The sequence below is a fragment of the Typopeltis vanoorti genome, chromosome 20, assembly GCF_054136105.1.
Source record: "Typopeltis vanoorti isolate ZY-2024b chromosome 20, IOZ_Tvanoo_1.0, whole genome shotgun sequence".
Lineage (NCBI taxonomy): Eukaryota > Metazoa > Arthropoda > Arachnida > Uropygi > Thelyphonidae > Typopeltis > Typopeltis vanoorti.
The window spans coordinates 5,684,001-5,711,597 of record NC_143568.1 but is presented as its reverse complement, the minus strand read 5'-3'; the positions used below and the strand labels follow the sequence as shown (position 1 = coordinate 5,711,597).

The 27,597-nt window shown below is 36.1% G+C and overlaps 1 protein-coding gene across 1 annotated transcript in view; it reads left to right on the top strand.

The window, feature by feature from the left end:
* LOC150095207 (cilia- and flagella-associated protein 44-like) overlaps window positions 1-27,597 on the top strand; it is a 267,172-nt gene that overhangs the window by 125,973 nt on the left and 113,602 nt on the right. Inside the window, exon 6 of the mRNA XM_090410619.1 lies at window positions 8,689-8,978. Within this exon, the coding sequence (XP_090266745.1) occupies window positions 8,689-8,978 (290 nt within the window). The remainder of the gene's footprint in view (window positions 1-8,688; window positions 8,979-27,597) is intronic.

Here is a 27,597-nt window from a genome sequence, read left to right as displayed (position 1 = left end):
GCTTCGGACTCCTTGGAGGTGTCACAAATAACAATAATAATAATAATTCCTTATACAGCTTCCAGGGATGACCTCTTCTCTCCCCCTGATCTCCCACCATTTTATGAATAACCTCTTCAATCTCCTGTAATAACCTCTTCAATATCCTGTAACAACCCTTTACCAACTTGTATGTCTCTATCATATCACCCCCTCTTCCTCCTATCCACTAGACTCTGCAAATTACATCTTCTCAGTCTTTCTTCATACTAAACATTCCAGAGACCAGAAACCACCTTAGTCAATTACCTCTGTTATCCAAACCCATCCGCTCTTGTTTGACTATCAACTTATCATGCAATAATCTATCAAAAGTGTTTGCAAAGTCTTAGTATAATACTGTGTATCCATCTCCCACATCCAATGCTGCTGTCACCTTATTGTAATAAGTAAATAGATTACTAAAACATGACCTCCCTTTAGCAAATGTTGTCCATAAAAATTATAATACCATTTTTGTCAACCCAATTCTGGATCCTAATTCTCACACACTTTAACTATTACACCTGATACATTGATTGGCCTATAATTTAATGCCTTTTGAAAACCAGGTTACCAAATCTGTGCACAGTAGTCCATATGTGGCCTAATCAGAGCCTTATACAATGGAACTAAAATCTCCTTACTTCTAGAAGTCAATGTCCTTTGCATCATTGCAAAAATTCATTGTGTCCTCTCCTCACAATTTTGACAATATGTCGTCTAAATTTTAGATCCCTATCGACCGTCACCCCCAAGATCTGCTATTTCCTCCACTTCCAATAATATATTCCCACCAAGATTAAATTCTACATCTCATCTTTGATTTCCAAATTTTAAAACCTTACATTTCACAACATTGAACTGTTTCCCTCACTCCCATACCCATTCACTCAATCTGTTCAAGTCTTCTTGTAAGGCCACAACATCTGCTGTAATCCTCATTGTTTGTCCCAACTTTGCATTATCTGCAAACAGCTGTATATTCTCATTCAAATCTTTCCCACTATCATTAACATAGTGGGAAACAGCAATGGTCCTAAAACAGAAAAGTCACTAGTGGTGTGCCCTGAAGCACACCACTAGTGACTTTTCTCTTCTGGTATATTGCTTTCCCATACACAACTTGTCGATAACTATCAGACAGCCAACCTCCAAACCAAACCATGCAGTAATCTGTGAAAGGCATGGGAGTGAGTGAAACAGTTCAATGTTGTGAAATGTAAGGTTTTAAAATTTGGAAATCAAAGATGAGATGTAGAATTTAATCTTGGTGGGAATATATTATTGGAGGTGGAGGAAATAACAGATCTTGGGATAGGGATCTAAAATTTAGAGGACATATTGCCAAAATTGTGAGGACACAATGAATTTTTGCAATGATGCAGAGGACACTGACTTCTAGAAGTAAGGAGATTCTATCAACTTATCATGCAGTAATCTGTCAAAAGCATTTGCAAAGTCTAACTATACTACTGTGTATCCATCTCCCACATCCAATGCTGCTGTCACCGTATTGTAATAAGTAAGTAGATTACTAAACCATGACCTCCCTATAGCAAATCCATGATGTCCATGAAAGGTAATACCTTTGTTGTCAACCAATTCTTGATCTTAATTTTCACCAGCCTCTCCATCTTTAACTATTACACCTGATACATTGAATGGCCTATAATTTGATGCTTGAGTTCCGTCTACATCCTTTGTGAAGTGGTACAATCTTTCCTTCCTTTCACCTCTCTGGAACTTGACTCAATGTAAGACTCTTATTAAACAAATATGTCAAGGCAAATAACAACTCCCTGGCGTATTCCTTCAAAATATATTATTATTATTATTATTATTATTACGGGCAACTCCAGGGAGTCATTAGACTCATCGAGGGAGGCCCCAAATCATTTTCATCACAACTATTCGACATTCATACAGTATCTATCATACCTCGCCTTAAACTCATTCACTGTCACAGCATCCACCACAGACTCAGGGAGCGCATTCCACTCATTCACTACTCTAAAAGTAAAGAACCCAGCTCTAACACCTTTACTAACCACACTTTTGCCCAGTTTCCATGGATGTCCCCTAGTCCTCCCACAACCAGCCCTGTTCTCAAAAATATCTTCTGAATTAATTTTATAGAAACCCTTCAGTAATTTGAATGTCTCAATCATATCTCCCCTCCTCCGCCTATCAACCAATTTTTGCAACCCACAAATCCTCAACCTGTTCTCATACGGTTCATTCCACAGACCTGCTATCATCTTGGTCACTCGCCTCTGGACCCTCTCCACCTCCTCCCCATCAAGAAGAAACCTAGGTGACCAAATCTGAGCACAGTAGTCGAGATGAGGTCTTATCAAGGCTCGATACAGAAGAACAATAACCTGCTTGTCTCTGCTTGTCAACGTATTCTTCAGCAACCAAGTGATTTGATGAGCTGATTTGGCCACTTTTGCAATGTGTCCCCTAAATTTCAATTCCTTATCCACCAACACTCCTAAATCTCGTGCCTCATCAATTTCCTGGAGCACGGTTCCACCAATGCAGTAAACTGCCTCCCATCTTTTCACCCCAAAATGCATAACCTTACATTTTGCCACATTAAATTGACATCCATTCTCCATAGCCCAGACCTCCAATCTATCCAAATCATCCTGCAAAATTTTGACGTCATCTGCATTCACTATTGCCCTACCCAACTTCGCATCATCCGCAAACAAATGAACTGTTCCTCTCAGATCCTTTCCTATATCATTTATGAACAAATTAAACAGCAATGGTCCAAGAACAGATCCTTGTGGTACACCACTAGTCACAGGCCGTCTTGTGGACTCTACTCCTGAGTAAACCACTCTCTGATATCTCTCCGTCAACCACCCTCCTATCCATCTCACCAACCCTATGTCCATTCCCATATGCTGCAATTTACTGATCAGAATTCCATGTGGTATCCTGTCAAAGGCCTTAGCAAGGTCCAGCAGAATCACTGTAAACCCATTACCCTTATCCAGTTCAGCCGTCACTGTGTTATAATACGTGAGCAAGTTACTGAAGCATGACCTACCCTTCACAAAACCATGCTGTCCCCGATACAGTATCCCATTTTCTTCTATCCAATCTTGTATTTTCCTCTTGACTATTTTCTCTAAGACCTTGATAATGATTCCTGTTATGCTGATTGGCCGGTAATTTTCAACAGCAGCCTTGGAACCACCTTTGTGCAGTGGAACTATTTTCCCCTCTTTCCACCCCCTTGGGACTGACCCAGTCCTGAGGCTCAAATTAAACATAATGGTCAAGGGCACTGACAATTCTTTGGCCGCTTCACGTACGACATGAGCTGGTATACCATCCAATCCCACAGATGTATTGACATTGAGGTTCTGTAATAGACTAGTTACCTCTACCTCATTCATCACAATTTCAGTATAAGCTGTTGGTTCCTCCATTTCCTCCATATATGGTGATATATCAAAGTCCCACAGACTTATTAATATCAAGTTTGCTTAATTCTCCATATATCTTCCTCACTCGCAGTCAGTCTCTCCTCCTCATCATCAACTGCTCCTTAAATATCTTAACTATATCCTCTGCAGCAGTTGTCCTTGTACTATTTTCTCCAATCATTGCCATCCTACCATAATCATTCATATTTTTTGCTGGCTCCATATTGAAAGAATTCTCTAAATTTTTTTTGGCTTCATTAGCTAACTGCTGCTCATACTTCACTTTTGCTACCCTTACCAGCTGAGTCACCCTCCTTGCCTGTGTAGTGATTCCTTAAGGTCACTCATCAAGATTTAGAGTGATTAATTGTTTAATAGAGATATGCACATCAGACATACTATAATTTTGTTTTGTTTTTTTGAATAACAGCTTCACACATGTAAGGAGAAAAATAAATATAATTTATTACTCCTATATATTTTGCTTAATATGTCATGAGCTTCTTTCAGGGAGAAGACAAAAAACTGCTGACATTTAAATTCTGAATACAAGAATGAGTGATAGAGTATGCATATAATAGCTCATATCCAGTTGCAGCTGTCCAGTAGGAGGACACAGTTCTTGCAAGTCTTTTCACTTACTTTTCAATTAAATTTTAATTTATAAACAAGTAAATTTATATCCAAAAGTAAGCAAATAAAGCACATGAAGTATCTTCATGACTTGGCTACTTGTATATAGAGGCTGACATCACATCGGTTACCTTAGTATCCCATAATGCAGTGTTCTTAAACTTCAGATATCCACGTTCTCCTTCTTAAATTTTCATTATTACTAAGTATCCCATTATCAAAATAATAATAATAAATAAATAAATAAAGTATATTTCATTGTAAATGTCTATTTTATTTGAATTTAGATGTTCATGTAAACAGAAAATATGATTTATTTTTAATAGAACAAAATTTGGAATCAGTTCCTCTTCATTTCTCGTCCATGAAAATCAACATTTCAAGTAATTCTATCATACCTATAAGGATTTTTCATCTTCTTCCTAGTTGGTTCTCTAGAGATGTTGGACGACACACCCTTATCAATTTTATTTGATCCAGATACAATATCACCATTTTCTTGTTACTTACAGCTACATTTGCTATATTGCTCTTTTTTGTCCTTTTTATAAATCCAGTCTTTAACCAATGACCATACTTAAGAATTTGAAAGCTAAAAAATTACCGTATTTACTCGAACATAACTGGCACTTTTTTCCCAAAATGAAATCTAAAAAAAATCATGGTGTGAGATATATGCGGGGATATTCGGAAACTAAAGTTTTCAGAAATAAACTGAGAATTGTGTGACTTACCAAGAAGCTCCTATTCACTGTTGCTACTTTTGGCATCGAGAACAGTTTCCTTGTGTGCAACATCAAAGTCATCTACCCAAATAGCTTCATCTTCTTTCCCATTTTTTGAAGCAAAAATTAACAGTAATTTATGAGATTTGAGATACGTAATGAACAATCCTTAACAAATGACTAATGATAGGTAAAAGCAGAATGAGAAACAGACAGCAATGGTAGACCATTTGAGATAGAACAGCTATGAAGAAGTGCATATTATTGATGTGGTATTAACAAAAGATCACATGAATCAAAGACAAAGGCAGGGCAACAGTTGAGTTGAAATGCTAATTCTCTTCAACTGAATACTAATATCTGAAACACATCCACTATATATTTCTTAGTTTTAACATGTTCATGACAGGGATGCTGTATAGATTCAAGAAAAAATTGTCTCTAATTGTACTATTTGTTGAGAAATATATTACACAGACTGCAAATGTCTCTGTACCTTATTCAGTAATACAATAAAACTACTTAGTATAAAAACTAGTATAGTGACACTGTTGGGGAGGGCATGTTTTTTACCACAGGGAGCGAGTTACTATCACCAGGACGTGAACGTCGTGGCGATAGTAACTCGCAATTTGAGTAGGAGAATTTATACATAATATAAATATATAAGTTTAAAATAATTCTTTGTTTCTTTATAACTGAGTGGTTAGTGTATCCGCTCTCCAGCAAAAAGGCTGCGAATTCGAATCCTGTCGTGGTCTTGGATGTTTGTAATTGTCTGTGAAAATACTAGTGGTAGGGTTGGGTGGTAGATGGCATTGGTGTAGTTGTAGTTCATTGTAGATTGTGGGTGGTGGAGATAGAGAGTTGTAGAGTAGATGCCCTCCCTCGATGAGTCTTTGGGCTCCTTGGAGGTGTCAAGTAATAATGATAATAATAATAATGATTCAATGACTCCATGCATTAATGATGCATAGCTGAAAATTGCTGTATGCCCCCTGAACTACACTTACTATACTTTGAGATGGGATACCAAGGTTTGAAGTAACGCAGAAGTCATATATTTTCCATATACCCTTCCTATAATGCATAGTATTATACATACCTGAAAGGATGTGTGTGTTTTGCATTGTGGGACACTAAAGCAATTGATGTGAAGTCATTAGCCTCTGTATGCTAGTAGCCTAGTCATGAAGATGCTTCGTGCACAAACTTTGTTTGGTTACACTTGGATAAAGGATTAAACCAAGCATATGATTTCCTGGAGTCTTTAATCTATAGTATAGCCAAGTGAAGAAACTTTCAGCAACTGAGGATAATAGTTTCCCAAAATTTTTATAAAACAAAGACCGTCATTTCTGTTTTTAATGCCATCATCAGATCATACAGTGCAGCTAGCAAATATGAAATATCTATGTGTACCTTCAGTAAAACAGTTCTGCCTTACTGTGCCTAACGCATCAGCACAGTCTTAAAGATAATGTGTCATTTACCCTTCAGATGGAAAAATTTGACCTTGATTTGAATTCCATCTTGGATATGGAGAATTTAAGGGCTTTGCAGTTGAAGATGAGTCAGCCAGTATCATATGAAGTTAGATGGATTTTTCTCTCCTGAAGAAATTGAAAATTTTTGTTATTGTAGAAAGTATTTTACCTTGGGTATAATAAATGTTAAAGATACCAAGCTATTTTAAACCTGGTTTTACTCCATTTCCCAAGTAAGCAAACAGACAAACAAGTCAAGTTTGTGCCTGCAAGTGTTGCAAGTCTAACTGAACCCACACGTAGTGCAAGACCAAGGTAACTCATGGTAAAAGTAGAATAAGCTCTGATCGCTAATCTTAATATTTACCCTTAATGCAAAGCCCATCTCCTGGAGGAGATGTATGATGCTTTGTATTAAAGGCAAGGGGCCACTACCTAGACCGGTTTTGACCTTTATTGAGGTCTCATCAGTGGGAGCCAGGCTAGAAATATCAAGATTTTAGTAATACAGAGCTTATAAGTATTTTACCAGAACAAGTTACCATAAGGTGTTTTTACCTTATTAAATAAAAATCTCAGGAGGAGATATAAATGTAGAAAGTATTTTACCTTGGCCAGTCTTATGAACTTATATCTTTAACATTTAATTTTTGTTATTCAAAACATGCAACCTAATTAGAGAACATGCATATACACAACAATCATAATAATCACATAACAATCACAAAAACCATGCATTCTATCTGTAACAACTATTATTAAAACCATTCTTAGTTTGAAACACTCTGACATCTGTTCTTGACAAAGGATCAAAATATTTGTATATTTACAATGAAACTCTGATTTATACACATATTGGCATGCAGTAATTTAATAAATTTTGTGTAGTAAGAGGCATTTTTCTTCTTGAAGAAACAAGTCAAAATTTCTTTTACCCATTCATTGTTCTTAACTGCTGTATATTCATCCCAGAAATGAACTGGAGGTCAGCTTAAAGCCATATATTATTATTGTTATTGAACTGAATAGTACCTTCTCTAAATTTATTATGACATATACACTAGAGACTCTTTCCTTTCTCTTGTTCCAATGACCAGACCCTTTCTTTTTATTATAACAGTCTCTTTGCCACTAAAGGGAAAAAACAGGCTATTGAAATTTTTTTTCTTTTCATTGGATTCTTTTCAACTTTCCATCTACCTACAGTAGTGCTGCAATTGCAGTAGAGTTCAGTGATCTGTCATGTATAGTGATCCCAGGGATTATGATAAAAAAGAAATGCAAAAAGAACAGTAGAATAGCAGTCCAAAGATAGAACACACTGTAGCACACTGCTGGTCATCCTCAATCTCTTAGACTCATTCATTCATACTCAACATTCTGATTTCTATAAATCAGTTGTTCTTGAGCACGTGTGTGTAACTTTTTTTTTTTTTTTTTCAAATACTTAAAAGGAGACAAGTCTTATGAAATTTATAAGATTTACAAGCTCATTGAAAGCAGACGCTTACAAACATATCCATGTCTTATGTGGAATTTAAACTCAAAACCTGTTAGGTGGACAGAAGGTATTTGCTATCCATTGATCTAACTAAGCCTCTCATGTGACATTCTAGTGATATAATGCTTTGCAAGGTTCTGTAGTATTGTGGTATATCCATTTTCCCCTTATTCATCTGAGCTGTAATTTACTTAAAATGTAAAAATGAGATGAATTACTAAGACAAGTCCAGCTCTTAACATGGTCATGCTCTCTTTTTTATAGAGTACTGATTCCCTACTCACCTTTCTATATCCAGTTCCCTTTTTTAAAACCTTAATCACTACTTCAAATATATCAATTGGCCTATAATTCATTCCACTTGGTAGCATCCTTATGGAATGAAACTATCTTACTACCTTTCCATTCTTTGGGATTCTGCCTGTGTTGATATTCAAACAACATTTCACTTGCACTTTCCTTAAAACACACACACACACACTTCCTAACATTATTTGGAATGCTCACATCAAGATTTTTCAGTGTTCATAGTACCTTCAACTCATTTTCCTGTACAAGTACAGGAAAATGGGTTAGAGGTATCATGAAGTATTACCAGCTGTGCAATGCATTTCATCTGTGATAAATGATTTTTGCACTATTATTTTTCTTGATTCATTCTCTTTCTCAATAAGTTTGTATATTTCATCGCCAAGACTATTGTTATGGTTTCTTTGCCATGAATGACACACATCTTAGCTGGCTGGATAAGGAAAAAAAAATGTCCTGTAACTTACCACTTATGAGAAGTATCAACTTTTAAGATTTTTGGACTCAAAAGTCCTTTTTTAAATCTGATTTATATTTTTAAATATGCATAAAAACTTTAATATATTTAGTTGAGGATGAAGATGAAGATGAAAATGAAGAAGATTCTGATATCTCAGATGATGAAATTAGCAGTGATGATGAAAAACCAGGTGAAATTGTTACAGAATCAGATATTGAACCCATCTTATTGCATTCAGTTAACACATTAAGAGAAAAGAGACAAAATGTAAGCATTGCTCTAAAAGAGGAACAGAGAAGCATTGAGAATTGGCGAAAGGAAAGTGATACTATTACAAAAAGGCTGAAAAATGTGGAAGCAGCTCTTCAAATTGCACACAAAGAAATGGAGAAATTTCAGGTGAGATTTTTTTTCTTTTGTTCTCCTTTTTCTATACTTGCATTCATAATCCATATGAATTGGTTTATATGGAAAAAAAAATTGCTAATACATTAAACTGGGAATAATAATTCAGTAGTATTATATGAATAATTTGTTATTAAATTTTCTTGTTTTTTATTTATTTACGTTCACCTTTTTTTTTTTATTTCCCTTCATGTGTACTGAAAACCTGATTTTGTTTTCTAATTGATGAAAATTCAGTTGAAATGAAAATAGCAGTTAGTCCAAAAATAATCCACCTTCTTGATCAATCTTTTTGATACATTAATTGTACAGCTTTTGTATGCATGTTTAAAAAAAAAATCCATAAAGTATTTTTTATATTGAATATGGATAAATCCAATAGCCGAAATATATGACTGAGTTAAACTGTTTTGGGCTTTCTTCAACATGGTTAATGGAATGTAATATGAAGCCTTCCAGATTTAATGTTAGCTGTAGAAATGCACACATGTATGCTTAAAAAAAAAAAAAATCAAAAACTGTAATTTAGTCCATCAACAACTTAACTTAGTATCAGGTCTTCAGTCTTATCAGACATAAATTTGAAGTCACTGTAAACTAAATTTCATTATGAAAATTAAGCTACATAGTTTTATACTGAATTCAGTTGAATTTCAGTTTTATGGAGAAGTTATGTCTGTGTGTCCATCACCAACTTAGAATTAGTCCTCAAATGTTAAATGAAATTTGTCATCAGGAAATTCTTAATAGAATTAATTATCATCATCATAATTCATCTGGTCCAAACTCCTCATAGGAAGTCTTCACTGTCATACTGTATTCATCCAACCATGCCACAAACTTGTTCATAATTTCTGCACTCACTACACTCTCAGGCATTGCACTCTACTTACTAACCCCTCTGTTCATAGTAAATTTCTCCTCATCTCTGCCCCCCCCCCCTTCCTTGTACATTTTCCTAGAATGGTCTCTTGTTTCACCTCTTTCTTCATCTAAAAAAGATTTTCAGCTGATAGTGAGTTAGCTGAGGTGGTAGAATTCCCAGTGCCAGAAACACTGGTTTTTCATCCAGAAAAACAAGCAGACTTGTTGGAAGATCATACTTAAATTATAGACATATAACATTGGCCTTACAGCCATAACCCATAATTCTGAACACCCAACCCTCTACAAAAAAATCATTTCTACATTAGTCTGCCACAAACTCTTTACTAAGTTATATTTCTCAATAATAATATCACCCCCCCCTTTCCTCCTATCCACTAGGGTGTGTGAACTTCACTTTCTCAGTCCTCACATCTCCAATTTTAGTAATTGATGCCATCTTTGTTCTCTTCTCAAAACTATTTCCAAAGTATCGTCAATTAATTATAAATCAAAAATGCAATATGGACATATTAATCCATATATAGGCCTCATCAAAGACTTATACAATGGAACTATAACCTTAGTTTTTGTATTGTCTTCTTCGGTTTTTTGCTATAATCTATTTTCTTACCCCTATAATTACAGCAGTATGTCTAAAATTGAGATTCTTGACCACTGTCATTCCATGTTGCTTTTCTTCTCCATCTCCTTAAGCTGTCTCAATCATTTTTATATACTGCATCCTGTCTTTGCATTCCAAATTTCAAAACCTTAATTAACCTATTGTGTTGCATGTCTCATGACTCTACTCACTGATCACACAGTCAGTTTATTTAAATACTTATTTTAGAGTCACAACATCTTTTCTCCCTAACTTTAGATTATCTACAAACAACTGCATGTTTCTGTTTAGACCTCTCCCAATATCATTAATATGCAAGTTAAACAATAATCACCTGAAAACAGGCTCTGTGGCATACCTTCTTCTTTTAGGATAATATTTTATCCCCCATACACAATTATTATTATTATATATATATATGAATGTTCCATTGAGTTTGTGGCCTCATCGCTGAAGCCCACTCTTAACAATTATTAACACAATACCTATCATATCCTCACAAGACATGCTGTTGCCAGACTGATGACCTCACATGTGTAGCCTCCATAATTAATCTCTCCATCTGAAGATAGGATGACCACCTCATTTGTAGGCATATCTTTGTGCTATTATTAGATCCAGCATGCTGATCCCAAAACCACAAAAATCATGTAATTTTTTCCAACTTGTATGCCAGTGCAATAAACTCTTTTTTATCTGACCTTTCATTATCTGGAATTCTCATATCAACAGTTCTTTTTTTCATTCTGGATAAATTTTGTTTAATTAGTCTTTTAAAGAATCTTTCTCATACATAAATTGTTTTTAAGACAGTTCTTAAAGTGGCAGAAGAAATATAGTGGTCTTTTATCACTTGCTTGAGCTGAGGTGTGAAGAATTTTTGCCTTGATGCATCACTAAATATCCTTTTATCCTTCAAAATGTCAAAAAAGGGGATATTGGCATAAAACCTGTTATGTTCACTTTAGTTTGGAAATTTAGAATGATAACTAAAATTTGCAAATTAGTTTTTATTTTATTTATTTTATTATTTGACACCTCCAGGGAGCCAAAGACTCATCGAGGGAGGGCACCTGCTCTACAACTCTGTCTCCACCACTCGATCCATCAACTGACCACAACTAAACCAACGCCATCTACTGCCGACCACCACTACTAGTACTTCTAGAGACAATCACAAACATCCATGCCCACGGCGGGATTCGAACCTGCAGCCTTTTGGCTGGAGAGTGGATACGCTAACCACTCGGCCAGCCAGGCTGGCCATGCAGTTAGCATATGATGATGTAATGACCATGAAGTGCTTATGAGCAGGTGTGCACTATCTTATTAAACTATACAATGCTAGTGGTTGTAATGTATTTTTGTCTTAAATTGCATCTCTGACTGACCTGTTTGTTTTATGGTATGAAAAACTCAAATTTCCACAGGAAAAATCCCAGCCATTTTGTATAAAGACTGACTAATTCACCTTCAGTGAAAAAGCCCTTATAAGGGTTCTTCATATTCTGAACAAGATGTAAATCCAGATGTTTCAAACTAAAGGTCATGATCATACTAAGTGAGCTATGGAGGTTCTATATTTGTAAATTATGGAATAATACTTAAATTACTTGATCTTGGTTCAGTGATTTCAGTACTATCAGATGATCAGGTGACGTGTTTCTTTGCTGAAAAGAAAATTATGAGAAGGAAAAAATAATAAAAATAATATATAATTACTTGCTAATATATATGTATATATACAGGGTGGTTAAAAATTCCATGTACAAACTTTGAAGGAAGGTAGAGAACATCAAAATCAACCATATTCACATAGGAAAGTATGACCGGAAATGCCACCCGAAAGTGATAGGTGGTACTGTTTGCCAGCACTCCAAGTAAGCAATTGGGGACAATAATCCAGAGACAAGCACACGTGCCGTTGCCTCTGCTATAGGAGTATCTCGATTCAGTGTATTGCACATTTTGCACAATGGGTCCAGTTGATGATGGCCAAAGATTATCCTCGATGTATGGAATTCGCGCAGTGGTTTCTGCAAACGTGCTGTAGACCCGAATTTTCCAACTTGTGTTTTGTTCACGGATGAAGCTTCATTTACCAGTGAAGGGATCTTCAATCACCACTATGCTCATATGTGGGCCCATGAGAACACACAGCTATGCGATCACATGCTGCACAACAATGCTTTGCCATTAATGTATGGGCAGGTATCGACGCTGACTGTTTAGTCGGCCCATACCTGTTACCACCCCAACTGGACTCCCAGAAGTATTGGACCTTCTTCCAGAAAAGTCCAACACTTCTGGGATGCACAGGTTAATTTTGTACAAACTTGTCCATTATATGAGATGCATAGATAAACATTGGAACAAGCATTTGTTTATGTAATTCCTCTTCAAAACTCATCTTCAGCATACTTTGCTAGATGAGTGAAATGAACAAGTTATTCTTGTTGTGGAAGACTAATAACTGATTAGCAGATGGTGGAACTGAAGTAGCACATAACATACTGGGGGAAAAAAATGGACTAGTGGCCAAAATTAAAGAGAGACATGTAAGAGAGATCTTATAAATTATTGCAATAATTTAAATTGGCCATTTTATATTATATTAAATACGTTTTCTTTAATGGTGGTAAGTGTGTGTGTGTGTGTGTACCAATACCACAGTAGCAATTCATTTCAATGGAAACATCTCTACTGTGGAAATACAGATGTATAAGATAGTGTGACAGAATATCTCTGAAATTATTCACAGTATGCCTAAAAGAAATGTTCAAACTTCTTGATTGATAAAGGAAAGGTCTGAAGATAAATGGAAGATATTTAAGCCATTTACACTTTGCAAATAACATAGTTATCTTTACTTCAACTGCTCATGAATTACAGACTCATATCCAAGAAATCCAAATTGAAATTGCTAGCAAAACAGCTGTACTAAAGATAAAGCTAAAGAAGACCCAAGTTATGTTCAATTGCTATGTCCAACCAGAAATAATAAAAATTAATAATGATGAAATTAAACAAGTAGATCATTACATATACTTAGGACAACAGATATCAATGGAACAAAATATCATGGACTAAATTAAAAGAAACACGATGCTCAGGTGGAAAGCATTTGGAAAACTACATTCAGTATTCAAAAGCCAACTAGCATTATGCCTGAAAAGAAGAGTTTTTTTAACCAATGTATTATTCCTCTATTGACATATGACTGTGAAACATGGACACTAAATGCAAAGGAAATTCAAAAATTAAGAACACAGTTTAGCATGGAAAGAAGTATGCTTGGTATCATAAGACTGGATCACAAAAGGAATACATAGATAAGAAATCAAACCAGAGTCTCTGACATCATAAGAAGAGTGAACATCTGAAGTGGGAATGGGCTGGGCATATTGCTCGAAGACAAGATCAATGATGGACAAAAGAAGTACTGGATTGGATTACACGAGAGGGAAAACAACCAAGATGCTGACTTAAATCACGGTGGATTGATGATATCATCAGATTTGCAGGAGTGAATCGGAAAGGAGAGCCATGGACAGACATAACCTAACTAAAGATTTGAATTGGCTATATTAAGTCCTTTTTTCTCCCTAAGTGTAATCTTGGAAAGGACTTTGTTTAGCAGTGGATCAACAACGGCTGATGATGATGATGATATGCACTGCTTGGAAAGAAGTCAGTGAACACCACTATGGGCATTATGCCATGCCATGTAAGGAGTCGCATATTCGTAGCTGATATAAATCAGAGGAATATGATGCTCCCAAGTCAGTGCAACATGACTTCAGAGCATCCAAGTGAAATGGCTGTGAGAAGGGAACTGATTGCTATAGGATACCATGTTGCAGCCCTATCTGTTCAGCAAATTGTTGACAAATTGAGCCATTCCAGGTCAACAATCCGTGAAACCATACTAAGATGGAAGCAAGTGCTACATATGCTACCTGCAGCGATGACCCACCACACTCACCAAATGTGACCATAGGGTGCTATGAAGAAAACCATAGAATGCTAAAATAAAATGTTGTGGAGGGTATGTAAGATATTTCTCGGCACTCAGCTACAGGCATAGAAAACAAGGGATTATCCCTGGAAATTGAGTAAGAGTGTGGTTAGCAAGGGTGCCAAGACCAGATGTTTTGCTCTGCAAGTGGTGATTGAGTTTAATGAGTTGCCAAAGGTTGCTGTGCTATGTCAGTCAAGGTGCTCAAAGAGAGGTACTGTGTGGATACTGTGTATCTTCTGCGGTTAGTCCTCTTCAAACTCCCAGAAGTTCCTGAGTGATAATAATAATAATGATTAACGTTACCTGACTAAAGATTTGAATTGGCAATATTAAGTCCTTTTTTCCCCCCTAAGTGTTTTATATAGAAATTGGCTAAAAGGCAGAATGGGAGTAGACCAATTACAGTCCCAGCTAGAGTGATCTCTCAATCTCTCTGTTATCCAGCCTTCCAGAACCACATCTTCATTTAATCAACCCTTGAATGAATTAGTGTCAGCTGAATTCTGGTACAACACATATAACCATATCTTCAATTACTCAGCCAACAAATTGATTTCCCAATGCAAGAGAACTGAGGGAGATTTTTCAACTCAATGAATAGAATTTTTATAAAATAAAGTACTAGATGCAGAATTTATAATTTTATTATTTATTCAGCCCTTCATGGAGTTATAAGAATCATTGTGGAGGCTAACCTTTTTGCAGACCGCAATATACTGTACTTCTACTTCAGCATTGGTGCAATTATTAACCAGTTTTAAAAATATATTCCATTCTTTCACAACCATGTAAAAAATCTACTTTGATTTTGTCTTGGCAAAATTGTAGAAAAAGAAAATCTAGAATTTAGGGAAATTGGGAAAATTTGTAAAGAAAGAGGAGTTGTCTGTAAGAAGAGAGAATGATTTTGCTATCTATTTGGAAAGTATGTAAATAAGACTGTTTAAGATATCTGTTACTAGATAGGAAGTAGGTTATGGAACTGAATCTGAGCTGGCTTAGCATAACAAAGTTTCAGCTTGTTAAGTTTTCTTTGAGTCAAGAAATAATTTTTTTTAGCAATCTGTGAACATCTTTTTATGTGTGTTAGTGAGAAATTATGACCTATAATCAGGTAAGTTGAATGGTTATTTAAAAGGTTATGCTTTTTTTGTTGTTGTATTCTGTTGATTCATTATTGCAGTAGCCATTGTCAACTTAGGGTACAATAATCTTCTTGTTGTTGTTGTATAGGACAGTATGCATATGGTGTGTAGTGATGAAGCTGTTAGAGAGGTTGGTTATAGACAAAATACAAACCTGGATTGATGAGAATGGCATTCTTTCAAGAAAACATTTCTTTTGAGATGCTTATATAATGATTTTTCTGGATTTTACTAAGGTGTTTAAAAGAATACTACATGACAAACTACTGTTGAAAAGGACCAGGATGGGTATGAATAGTCAGTCACTTAGCTTGATTATAAGGGTGTTAAGCTGACAGGAGCCAAGTGAGGTGTGTATGGAGGTGCAATGTCCTAAAAAAAAAATGTGACAAGTGAGACACAATAAAGTTCTGTTCTAGGACCAGTGTGTTTAATTTATTTATTAATCATATAGTCATGGTTTTAGAGGAGATATTCGTTTATTTGCTGGTGATGCTAAATTAAGAAGAACAGTGTCAAGAAGCTCTGATATGTTGTTGTTATTACAAGAGAATTTGAATATGTTGGTACAATGGACTGAAGACTGGGGATGTCACTTCAGCTTTGCTGAGAGAAAGTCATGTACTTTGTCCAGAGAAAATATAATAATATTTATCACACTGGAGGAACTTTGCTCCAAGAAACCAGAGGCAAGATATCTGGGGATCTTGCTGGGAACTGAAGTTCATGGGACACATTGCAAAAGTTGCAAAAAGTCGTCACCCAGCAAGTTGCTGCAATGCAAAGAACCCTGACAGATAGGAATAAGGAGGTGACAGTTCCACTGCATAAGACACTATTTAGTCCACATTTTGGTTTTGTGTACAGATCTGGTCATCTGGTTAAATGGGCAAAGGAAACATAGAGAGGTGAGATGATTAACTAAGATTGTTATAGGACTCTGGAATTTATGACAACAGATTAAAAGAATGTGTTTTGCAGAGCTCAATGGATAGGAGAAGAACGGGTGATATGATCAATGCATCATTTGGTGAGAGGAGCCTATCAAATATGGTAATAATGCAGTGGGAGAATGAGAAATCATTCCTGTAAACTGTACAAAGGGTTGGAGAATTTGCCACCCACTCTGGCAATACTCTCCATTTTCACTACTAGCATGCAAAAAATCTCCTTTTCACTAAGGAAGTGAAAAGTAGATTTTGATGGAATGTATTGCCAGAGTGGGTACCAAATGCTCCAACACTGAATGTTTTCAAGGTAAGGATGGGCATTATCGTCTGTAAGTGAGTCTTTGGCCTCCTCCACTGTGTCTTCTGATTCCATAGAGACCTGGAAAAATAATAATAATAACTTTTTAAGAGCTGTTTCCTTATGTGAATTATTAGTTTTTTGGGTTTTGATTGGGTAAGGATTTTGACTATATCCAAATAAGCATTATTAGTAACTGTGGGGTATAAATTGTAATCCAACATTCACTGTTCACCATAATTTCTAATTCAGGCACTTGTCTAATTGCAGTGGCAAAGGTGTAATCTATACTGAGGGTGACAGTATAGGTGAGGATGAGGGTGTAACAGCTTCCCAGCAATATTAGCGATAAATTCACAACTATATAATCCTTATACAGTTGTCCCCATGTTGAATGCTTTAGATGTTCTCAAAGCTTTTCATATGTTTTCATATCTTTAATTTGTTTTTGTTTTCTTTTTTTATTTTACTATGACTTTGGAAATATTATAAAGGAGTATATTACATTTTGAAGGTATGCAGTTATTATTGTTATTATTATCATTCAGGCCTCCATGGAGTCAAGACTCATCGTGGGAGGTCCTTTCTAAGAAATACAAGTCTATCAAGACTCATCGAGGAAGGTCCCTCCTAGGAAACACAAAGTCTATCATACCACTCCTTAAATGCATTGACCGTTCTTGCTCTCAGCACTCTGTCAGAGTAGTGAGAGTGACTGATGCAGAGAACATAGTGGAATTGTTCAATGAACACTTTATTGGAGTATTTCATCCTGGAGGAGTCAATTTAAATACGACAGGGATAGGGCAGGTTTGGAGGGGCAGGATAGGGAGAGTGTGTTCCAAATACTGAGTACTCTGGATGTCAGTAAAGCTGCAGGACTGGATGCTATTTCACCATGAGTTTTGAGGGAATGTGCTATGGAACTCACAGTGCCTTTGACCTGACTTTTCAATGAAAGTCTGGCTGCAGGAAAGGTGCCCATGGAATGGAAGGAAGGTAAGATAGTGCCATTGCATAAGGGCGATAGCAGACTGGAAGTGTCTAATTATAGGCCAGTTTGTGTGTCATCAGTAGTTAGTAAGATCTTGGAGAAAGTAATGAGGAACCGTATACAGCATTGGGCAGATGAGGGTGATGTCATCTGTGAGAATCAACATTTATTTGTAAAGGGGCACTTTTGTTTTAGCAATGTGCTAGCCTTTTAGAATAAAGTTACAAGAGCATTAGATGAGGGAAAGGCATATACTGACATTTTCCTAGATTTAGCAAAGGCATTTGACAGGGTGCCACATGATAAGCTGATATTCAAGTTGCAGCACATGTGTCTGGATGTCAGATTGGTCGACTGGATTCAGGATTGGCTGTCCAATAGGATCAGAGAGTTGTGTATGGCAGAGCAATATCAAAGAGTCAGAAGGTTACAAGTGGTGTTCCACATGGCTCAGTACTGGGACCTATATTGTTTAACCTTTATATCAATGACATTGTCCGTGGATTGCAAGGGGATATTCAGTTTTTTGCAGATGATGTGAAGCTGGGAAGGGTTATTAGTAATAGTGCAGATGTGGTAGCCCTCCAAGAGGATTTGAATAAGCTAGATAGATGAGCAAATGAATGGGGGATGTCAGTTTAATGTAGCAAAATGTAAGGTCTTGAGATTTGGAACACATCAATGGGATGCTGCATACTCTATGGGAGGAGTTAAACTAGAGGAAGCAGGGGAGACAAGAGATCTGGGGTTGATGATTGATAGAGAACTGAAATTTATGGGACATATTGCAAAGGTAGTGAAGGTAACACAGATGATTGCTGCAATAATTAGAAGGACACTGACCTGCAGAGATAAAAGGGTTATCATTCCATTGTATAAGACTCTAATCAGACCACACTTAGACTATTGTTCTCAGATCTGGTCCCCAGGATTTGAAGGGGATAAATTAACTGTGGAAAGGGTACAGAATCAGATAACAAAGACAGTTTCAGGACTGTACAATGTTAGTTATGAGGATCGGCTGAGGGAATTTGGACTGCAGAGTTCGGTAGATAGAAGAAGTAGGGGTGATATGATTGAGACTTTTAAGCTGTTGAGAGGTGCTTACAGGGTTGACACTGGGGAGTTTTTTCACTTGGTTGAACAGCAGGAAGGAGTCATGACAAGGGGCCATCCCTGGAAATTACGAAAGGAAATTGAGCAAGAGGTTGAGGAGTGGGTTCTTTGTTTGGAGGGTGGTTGAACCATGGAATGCATTGCCTGATAGAGTCCCAGCATCTTTTAAAGAAAGTCTATTAAGTTGATGCGACATCAGTTTTTCCCGTCCAGTTTCTACAGAGAACTAACTTAAAACATCTGTACCCAAACCATTAGTCTGGCTGTTTCTTATTAATAAAGTGTTTACTTTTTTAAGTTCAATGTTCTAGATACAATTTTTAGACACAATACAGAACTCAACTCCAACTAGTTTCCCTTTTCCTAGTCCACAGATCAAGCTAGATGAAATGCTTGAATTACAAGCTGTAATTATTCATCATCATCACGAACCATGGGCTCACTGCCTGTTGATGTCTGATGCCCATTTCACTATCTTCTTCCACCTTTCTTTGTCCGGCACAGTGTCGCAGTACACCCATTCCACACCAGTCTTTTATATCATCTATCCATTCTCTGTATAGTCTACCTCTTCTGTTTAAACCATCCAAAATACCAAACATAAATGTCTTTATCTTCTGGTCCTCACTCATTCTACAGATGTGTCCAAATAATTGCAGCTTCCATTTTATAATCTTCTGCATTAGATTCTGTTTTGGTTGTATCTTCTGATAGAGCTCTTCATTGGTGATTTTCTGTACCCATCCTATTCTTTGAATCTTCCTGTAACAAGTTCTTTCAAATGCAAAAAATTTTTTTCTTGATTCCTTATTTATTACCCACGTTTCAGATCCGTACAGTACACCACTGAAGATGCATGTTTCCAGTACTCTTAGTTTTTTTTGCAACTGATCACTTTACTTTTCCAGATGTTATCCATGGCCTTCAGATTTGTTCTTCCCTTTGCAATCCTGATCTTTATTTCTCTTTTACAGTCCAAGTCATATGTCAGTTTACTTCCCAAATATGTGAATTGTTCTACATTTTCTATATCAGTTCCATCCACTTGTATCTTTTGTTTCATGTTCTTCTCACCAAATACCATTGTCTTTGTTTTTTCAAAGTTCATAAGTCCAAATCTCTTCCCTTCCTCATTTAACAGTTTCAGTGTTTTTTTGTAGTTCTCTTTCGTCTTCTTCAGTAATAACAATGTCATCTGCAAATCACAGATTGTTAATTCTCATTCCATGTACAGATATTTCTTTGGCATCTTCTTTCATTGTATCCATTGCTCTTTCTAAATGTGCGATGAAAATGCTTGGTGATATTGGGTCTCCCTGTCTAGTACCTCTGCTTGTTTTAAACCATTTCCCCAAATCATCACCTATTCTAACTGCTGCAACTGCATTCTGATAAACAGCTTTTAATATAGCTATTAGTTTTTTATCAATTCCATAGGATTCTAGAACTGCTAATGTCACTTTCTGGTCAATACTGTCAAATGCTTTCTGAAAATCAACAAAGCAAGTATATATGTTTTTGTTTTTTCTCCTAGCTTTCTCTGCTATTAACCTCATTGTCAAAATCTGTTGAATTGTAGTTCTATCCTTCCTAAATCCTGCTTGCTCATCTGCAAGGTATGCTTCCAATTGTGTTCTCAATCTTTCTGTCAATATGATCATCATCACTTTACCAAGGTGACTTATCAAGGCAATTGTTCTATAATTTTTACGTTCTAGCTTATTTCCTTTCTTGTATAATGTTACTAATATTGATTTCACCCACTCCTCTGGCATTTTCCCTTCTTTCCATACCATATTACGTAGTTGGTGCATTTCTGTAACCATACTTTCACCACCATATTTAATCATTTCTCCAGTAATGTTATCGTTATCAGGACTCTTGTTGTGTTTTAGCCATGCTATTGCTTTTTCTACCTCTCCTCTTAAAATGTCCATATCATGCTCATTACCTGGTGGTGATATCTGCTTCAATTCTTCAGTCAGTTTCCTAATGCTATCTGAATCTAGTTTTTCTTCATATAACTCACTACAGTATCTTGTCCACCACTGTACAATTTTTTCTTTATTCATCAATACTTTGCCTTTTTCATCTTTAATTGTGGTCTGTTTTGGTTGCCACTTTCTATTAATGGTTCTGATCATTTTGTATACCTCCCTTGTTTTATGCCCTCCATAATACTGTTGCATTCTATATTGTTCTTCTGTTTGTTCTGATGTATCCCTTCTTATCTTCAACATTCTTTTCTCCTGTACTAACTTCAGTGTTTCTTGTGTAATCCATTTCTTCTTGATCTTCTCTTCTTCTGGTACTGTTTCTTCAACTGCATCTTCTATCGCCTTCATTACTCTTTTCACTCTTAAATTCTCCACACTTTTAAGTTTCTCTTCTAACACTGTTTTGTACTTTCTTCCTATTTCTGCTTCAGTTATTCATGCTGTATCTCTTCTATTCTGATGTTGGGGTTTATATTTCTTTTTTAATTTCATCTTGATGTTTGCAATCACTAAACTATGGTCCGAGTCTATATCCGCTCCTTGAAAAGTTCGACATTGCTGTACTGATGTTATCCATCTTCTTTTAATCATAATCATATCAATCATGTTTTTGGTTTTCCCATCATTTGATCGCCACGTCCATTTTCTACACTCCTTTTGTTGGAATCTTGTGTTACAGATCATCATCTCGTGGTCCACAGCAAATTCTAACAATTTTTCACCTCGTTCATTTCTTTCTCCAAAACCATATTTTCCCATGACTCTTTTCCAACCATCATTATCTATTCCAACTTTGGCATTCCAATCTCTTTCAATAATTAGCACATCTTGCTTTGGTATTGTTTCTATTGTCTCTGTCAGATCTTTGTAGAATAAGTCAATATCCTCATTTGTGCTCTCAGATGTGGGTGCATATATCTGGACTGTTGATATGTTGAATGGCTTTGCCTGAAATCTTGCTACCATGATTCGTTCATTAACTGGTTTGTAGCCTAACAGTGCCTATCAAGCTCTTTTGCTAAGAAGGAAGCCAACTCTTGCTTCGTGCATGGTGTCATGTCCTGACCATATTACTTCGCATCCATTGATCTCTCCAGATGATGTCCATCTCATCTCTGCCAATCCTAGTATATCCCACCGATATCTCTTCATTTCCTCACGAACTACTTCGTGAGGAAATGAAGAGAATTTTCCTGACATCCAGAGTGTCCGCACATTCCACGTCCCTACTGATAACATTTCTGTTAGTTTCAGTTTCTGTTTCCTTTCGGTATCCCACTTTTTGATCCAACCCCAATCGCTCGATTGGTATCGCGGGCCTTGTTTATCCAGGCGATGCCCGAGCCAGCATGTTGTAGCTGTTGATTGTATAGGCATCAGATAACAATCGTGTTTTTTCTTTACGGTCAGAGCATCGACACTCATCTGACCAACCCTACTCCTTTATCCAGGCTTGGGACTGGCATGAGACCCCTAAGGATCCCATGGCGGAGTTCTGTAATTATTGAATGAACACAAATTATCCATTTCTCCAATAGAATTCCATACCCAACATCTCTCACTACTTTTTTAACATATTATAATGTGGTTATAAATGTAGACCGGGATGTATATAATGATGTGTATACATGTAGTTACAGATTAGAGAGGAATGCATATATTGTTATTTCTAGATTCTGCTAGAACATTACAAGTTGATATTTAAATTGCACTGAATCTGTTTACATAACCAGCTTGTAATTTGGATTGACAATTAGCTGTCTGACAGATACCAAAGGATTATGTACAAGAAGGAGAAATATTGAGGAAGCAAAAAGTAACAAGCAGGTTCTGCTCAGAACTTGTTACACTATTACTGTTCACTCTTAATGTTACTTTTCTGAGGAAATTATGCAGTCGATTGTGAGAATATGCTGTGGTTTGCAGGTGAAATGAACCTGAGAATAATTTTTGAAAGTGGTGCTGAGGTAGTAGTTGATGGCTGTACAGGAGGATTTGAACAGGCTAAAAAGATGAAAAAATTAGTGACTATAGAAGTTTAATGTGACTAATCATACAGCTTTAAACTTTGAGAGTAAGAAGAAAGCTGTATTTTGTATTGGAAATGGAATTATGAAGTGGAAATATGGAGCAATAACAGTACAGTCACAATCTGAAAGGCCATGTAAAATCACAGAACAGGACCAGGAAGTGCTGAAGTGTGTGACATGAAAAAATCAATTGTCCTTGGTTGAAAAACATTCAGTAACTCAGTTCTGAGTTCTGAAATGCCTGCAAGCAACACTAGCACTGCAAATGTAACAGCAATAAATAAATATATTTATTATTATTATTATTATATATTATATCACCAGCCTGGTTGGCCAAGTGGTTAGCGTATCTGCTCTCCAGCCACACGCCTGTGGGTTCGAATCCCACCATGCGCATAGATGTTTGAGATTATCCGTAAAAATACTAGTGGTGGTGGTGGGCAGTAGATGGTGTTGGCGTAGTTGATGATGGTAGTTGCGGTTTGCTGTAGTTGGTGGATTGAGTGGTAGAGACGGAGAGTTGTAGAGTAGGTGCTCTCCTTCAATGCCACTTTGGACTCCTAGGAGGTGCTACATAATAATAATAATAATAATAAATATATATGTCTCTATGTTATGTCATATCACCCTCCTGTCCATTAGCCTCTGCAAATTGCATTTTCTCAACTTTTCTTCATACTCAGCATTCCAGAGACCAGAAATCACCTTAGTGAACTGCCTGTGGAACTTTTCCAGTATTACTTCTTTTTTTTTTTGAATACCAGGTGACCAAATTTGTGCCAACTATTCCATTCATGGCCTAATCAAGCCCTTATAAAATGGAACAGCTACTTACTTGTACAAGTCCGTGTCCTCCATATCATTGGTAGAGGTTGTTGACCTCACCGTTTTAGTAATGTGTCCTCTAAATTTTAAATTCTATATTATTTCCTCCACTATATCTCCACCAACTGTATACTCTATATCTCATCTTTGTTGTCTGAATTTTAAAGCTTTACACTTTACAATGTTTCCAAACAGCTGAATATCCCCATTCAGACCTTACCTGGTATCATTAACATTCTTCTTCTCTCTTCCATCATCTATGTGGATGATTATGAGGCCGAATGAACTCTTTCCACTTCTGTCTGTCCCTGGAGAGTCCAAACAATTCTGTCCAGTTTGGTGTTGCTTGTTGTGATTTGGTTTTCAGGTGCTCTTTTATTTTGTCTATCTATCTAATTCTGGACCTCCCTTTGGATGTTTTACCTTCCATCGTTGTATACAGGGCTTTAGTATACAATGTTGGTAATCTTTCTGTTCCTATTCTGGTCACATGGCCAAACCATTGCAGTTTTATTTCTTGGATTTTGTCTATTATTGTTATTTCCTGTTTTATTTGTTTCCTTATGTCTTCATTTCTTAGTCTATCCTACAGAGATTCTCCAAGTAATCTTCTTAGCCAACCCATTTCAATAGTTAATAATTTTTTCTCTTCAGATTTTTTGAGATTCCAACATTCAACTCCATAGAGGAGTATTGGCAGGACCACTGTCTCATACATTCTTACTTTTGTTACTTGTTTGATGTCTGTTGACTCCATATTTTATTAAGTCATCCAAAAGTTTGGGATGGATTCATCTGTTTATATCTTTTGTAATTTCACCATTGTTCTCAATTACTCCTTCAAGGTAGGTGAAGTTTTCTACCTGCTCTAGATTCTTACTATCAATTTCAGTTTTCAGGTTGGTGTTTCATTTTTCCTATTTGCATAATTTTTGATTTGTCTATATTTAGGTTTAATCCAAATTTTATACATTCTTCCTTTATTTTATCAGAAATTCATTGTAGATCTTCTTCCATGCTTGCAAGTAATGCAGTGTCGTCTGCAGATTTTAAATTTATTATATTGTTCCATGTATTTTGATTCCAGAGTCTTCTTTGTTTAAGGCCTTACTATTTGCTTCTTCCAGTGTAAGATGGAACAGGTCCGATCACAGATTGCATCCCTATCTTACTCCACTCTCTGTGTGGAATCAGTTGGTTAAGGTGCCTCCACTCATACTGCACTTTCAGATTTCTCACATAGATTCTTTATTATTCTTATAGTTTTGTTGGGAATTCCAAATTCTTTCATAGTTTCCCATAGTTCTCTTCTGTGAATTGAATTAAATGCCTGACGAAATATGAAATTTATATAGCAACTTTGGTTGTACTCTAGTGTCTTTTCTATTCATGTGTTGAGGCCTAAGTGCTGTGAAGAATTCATGTTAGCGGTTTAATGGAATATTAACAGCACTGAGAAAGGATTAAATTAAAATTAGTTTAGATTAAAACTAAAATTAGTTTTAATCCTTTCTCAGTGCTGCTAATATTCCATTAAACCTCTAACATGTCTTTTCTATTATCTGTCTTAAGGTGAATAGTTGATCAATTGTGCTTCGTTCTGGTCTGAAACCTGCTTGTTCTTCTCCTAATGCTAGTTCTATATATATATGACTTAATTTGTTTTTGGAGTACTTTCATAAAAACCTAACTTGGAATACTGAAGAGGCTAATGCCTCTGTAATTACTGCATTCTGTTTTATCTCCTTGTTTTGTATATAGGAGTTATAACCGATTTGGTCCAATCAGTAGATATTGCTTCATTTTTGTAGATCCTTTTCGAACGATGTTTTTAATGGTTCCAAAAGTTGTTCCTCTCCTGCTTTTAAGAATTCTGCATGTATTTGATCAATAATTAACTAACTTTATTTATTTAAAGATTAAATTTTAAAAAATCAGGATCCTAAAGTCCTGTTTGGCACCTCCTGTTGGTGTGGTAATGGGATCTTCCTCATTGCACTGAAAGTCTCAAGACGGTCATCTCGAAGATTTTGCACGTAAGACAGCTATATTTATTTAAATTAAAATAAATATGACTGTCTACAACATTCTCCAAATTTATTTAAATTTGGTAAATGTTGTAATGCTGTGGCAGATTCTAGGAACAGATTTCGAAGATTTCGGATTTGTAATTGCTTAATGGGGAAGGGAAGTTTTTTTTACCTATTGGATTCAGTGGCCCTTTGTTAATTGGCATGGTCTACCAATGCTGAATGGATATATTGTAGATAACAAACAGATTCCTATGTTCGTTCATTCGGATGGCAGCTGTTCTTGTTTATCCAAAATATATCAGTATCAGTTTGCAAGAGCAGGGAACACTGTAGATACTAGAATGATCTAGATCAGGCATGGCCAACTTCATTTTATATGAGGGCCAATATATGATGAGTGGTAGCATCACAGGCCTCATACTTTTAGATAGAACTTAAATAAAAATAAACTCTGCATTTTTTCAAGGCAATAGTTATATGTATTGAATTACTATATTTGTTAAATCATTTTACTACTGGGAGAAGAATACAAAATACTTGATTGATTTAAATGTAAGTTATTAAATTAAATTTAATTACATATTTCTGGTTTTTTTACATGTAACACAGCTTAATGAGAACACTGTGGGCGTTCATGTGCAGCAACAAGTTCATCAAAGTCGATTTTCAACGATGATGACGATATTCGTAACAAATCCTGAAGATGGCCATCAGTCAGTCGGTTTCTTTGTGACGATTTAACCACCTTCATAGTTGAGAAAGTGCATTCACATGTGTATGTGCTTCCAAACATAGATGCAATTCTCAAGCTGAAATCACACACAATGCAGATATTTTTCCATTGGTACCAATTTCCAAAAGTCAATGCCTATCTCCACCCTTGACTGGAAAAAGAGTCACTTTGAAGGTCACACAACTCCAATTGAATAGTGTCATGCTGCTCTGAAATGTCGCATTTCATTGGGTTTCCGTCATCAGAAATAATGAATATAACTAGTATATCACTCAGAAAATCTGCTGTCGAAACTAATAGCTAAATTGATAATACATATAATTTAATATAGTTTTTATCCTGCCGCGGGCCGCACAAAATTACGTTCAGGGCCGCTGCGGCCCACAGGCCTGCTGTTCGCCACCTATGATCTTGATAATAAAGAGGAGTTTTTTTTTTTGGTGAGCAGATAAGGATAATTAATTTTTGGTAGTTTTACCAAAAATTAATTATCCTTATTCACTTCTTAAAGTGAATCTTTTAAGAACATGTGAAAAATTTTTCTCAAGTATCCCAGTTGTAAGTGTTGGCAATAGTTTTTTTTTAAATTGTGGGAGTTTTGGATTTGGGTTGGATGGATGGAGGGTTGGATTGATTTTGGAGAAAGATAAAGTTATTAGCTAAAAATGCATCCCACAGGTGATTGATTTTGATGGATAAACTAGCATGGTCCAAGCAGATAGTTCTAGCACAGAGCTAGAACCATCTGCATAGGGATGTGATCAATGAAGAACATACCTGGTAGGCTATGTTCTTCATTGATCATAACTGACAATGTCAAATGCCCTCCAGTCATTCCAACTGCCCAACATTCAATGCCCTCTGTATCCTTTTGCCAAAAAAGATATCATAAACCTGTTGTCTAAATTAGACACAAAAAAAGTCTCCTGGCCTTGATGGCATTCCTGCAATTGTCCTGAAAGTCTGCGCAACAGAACTGACT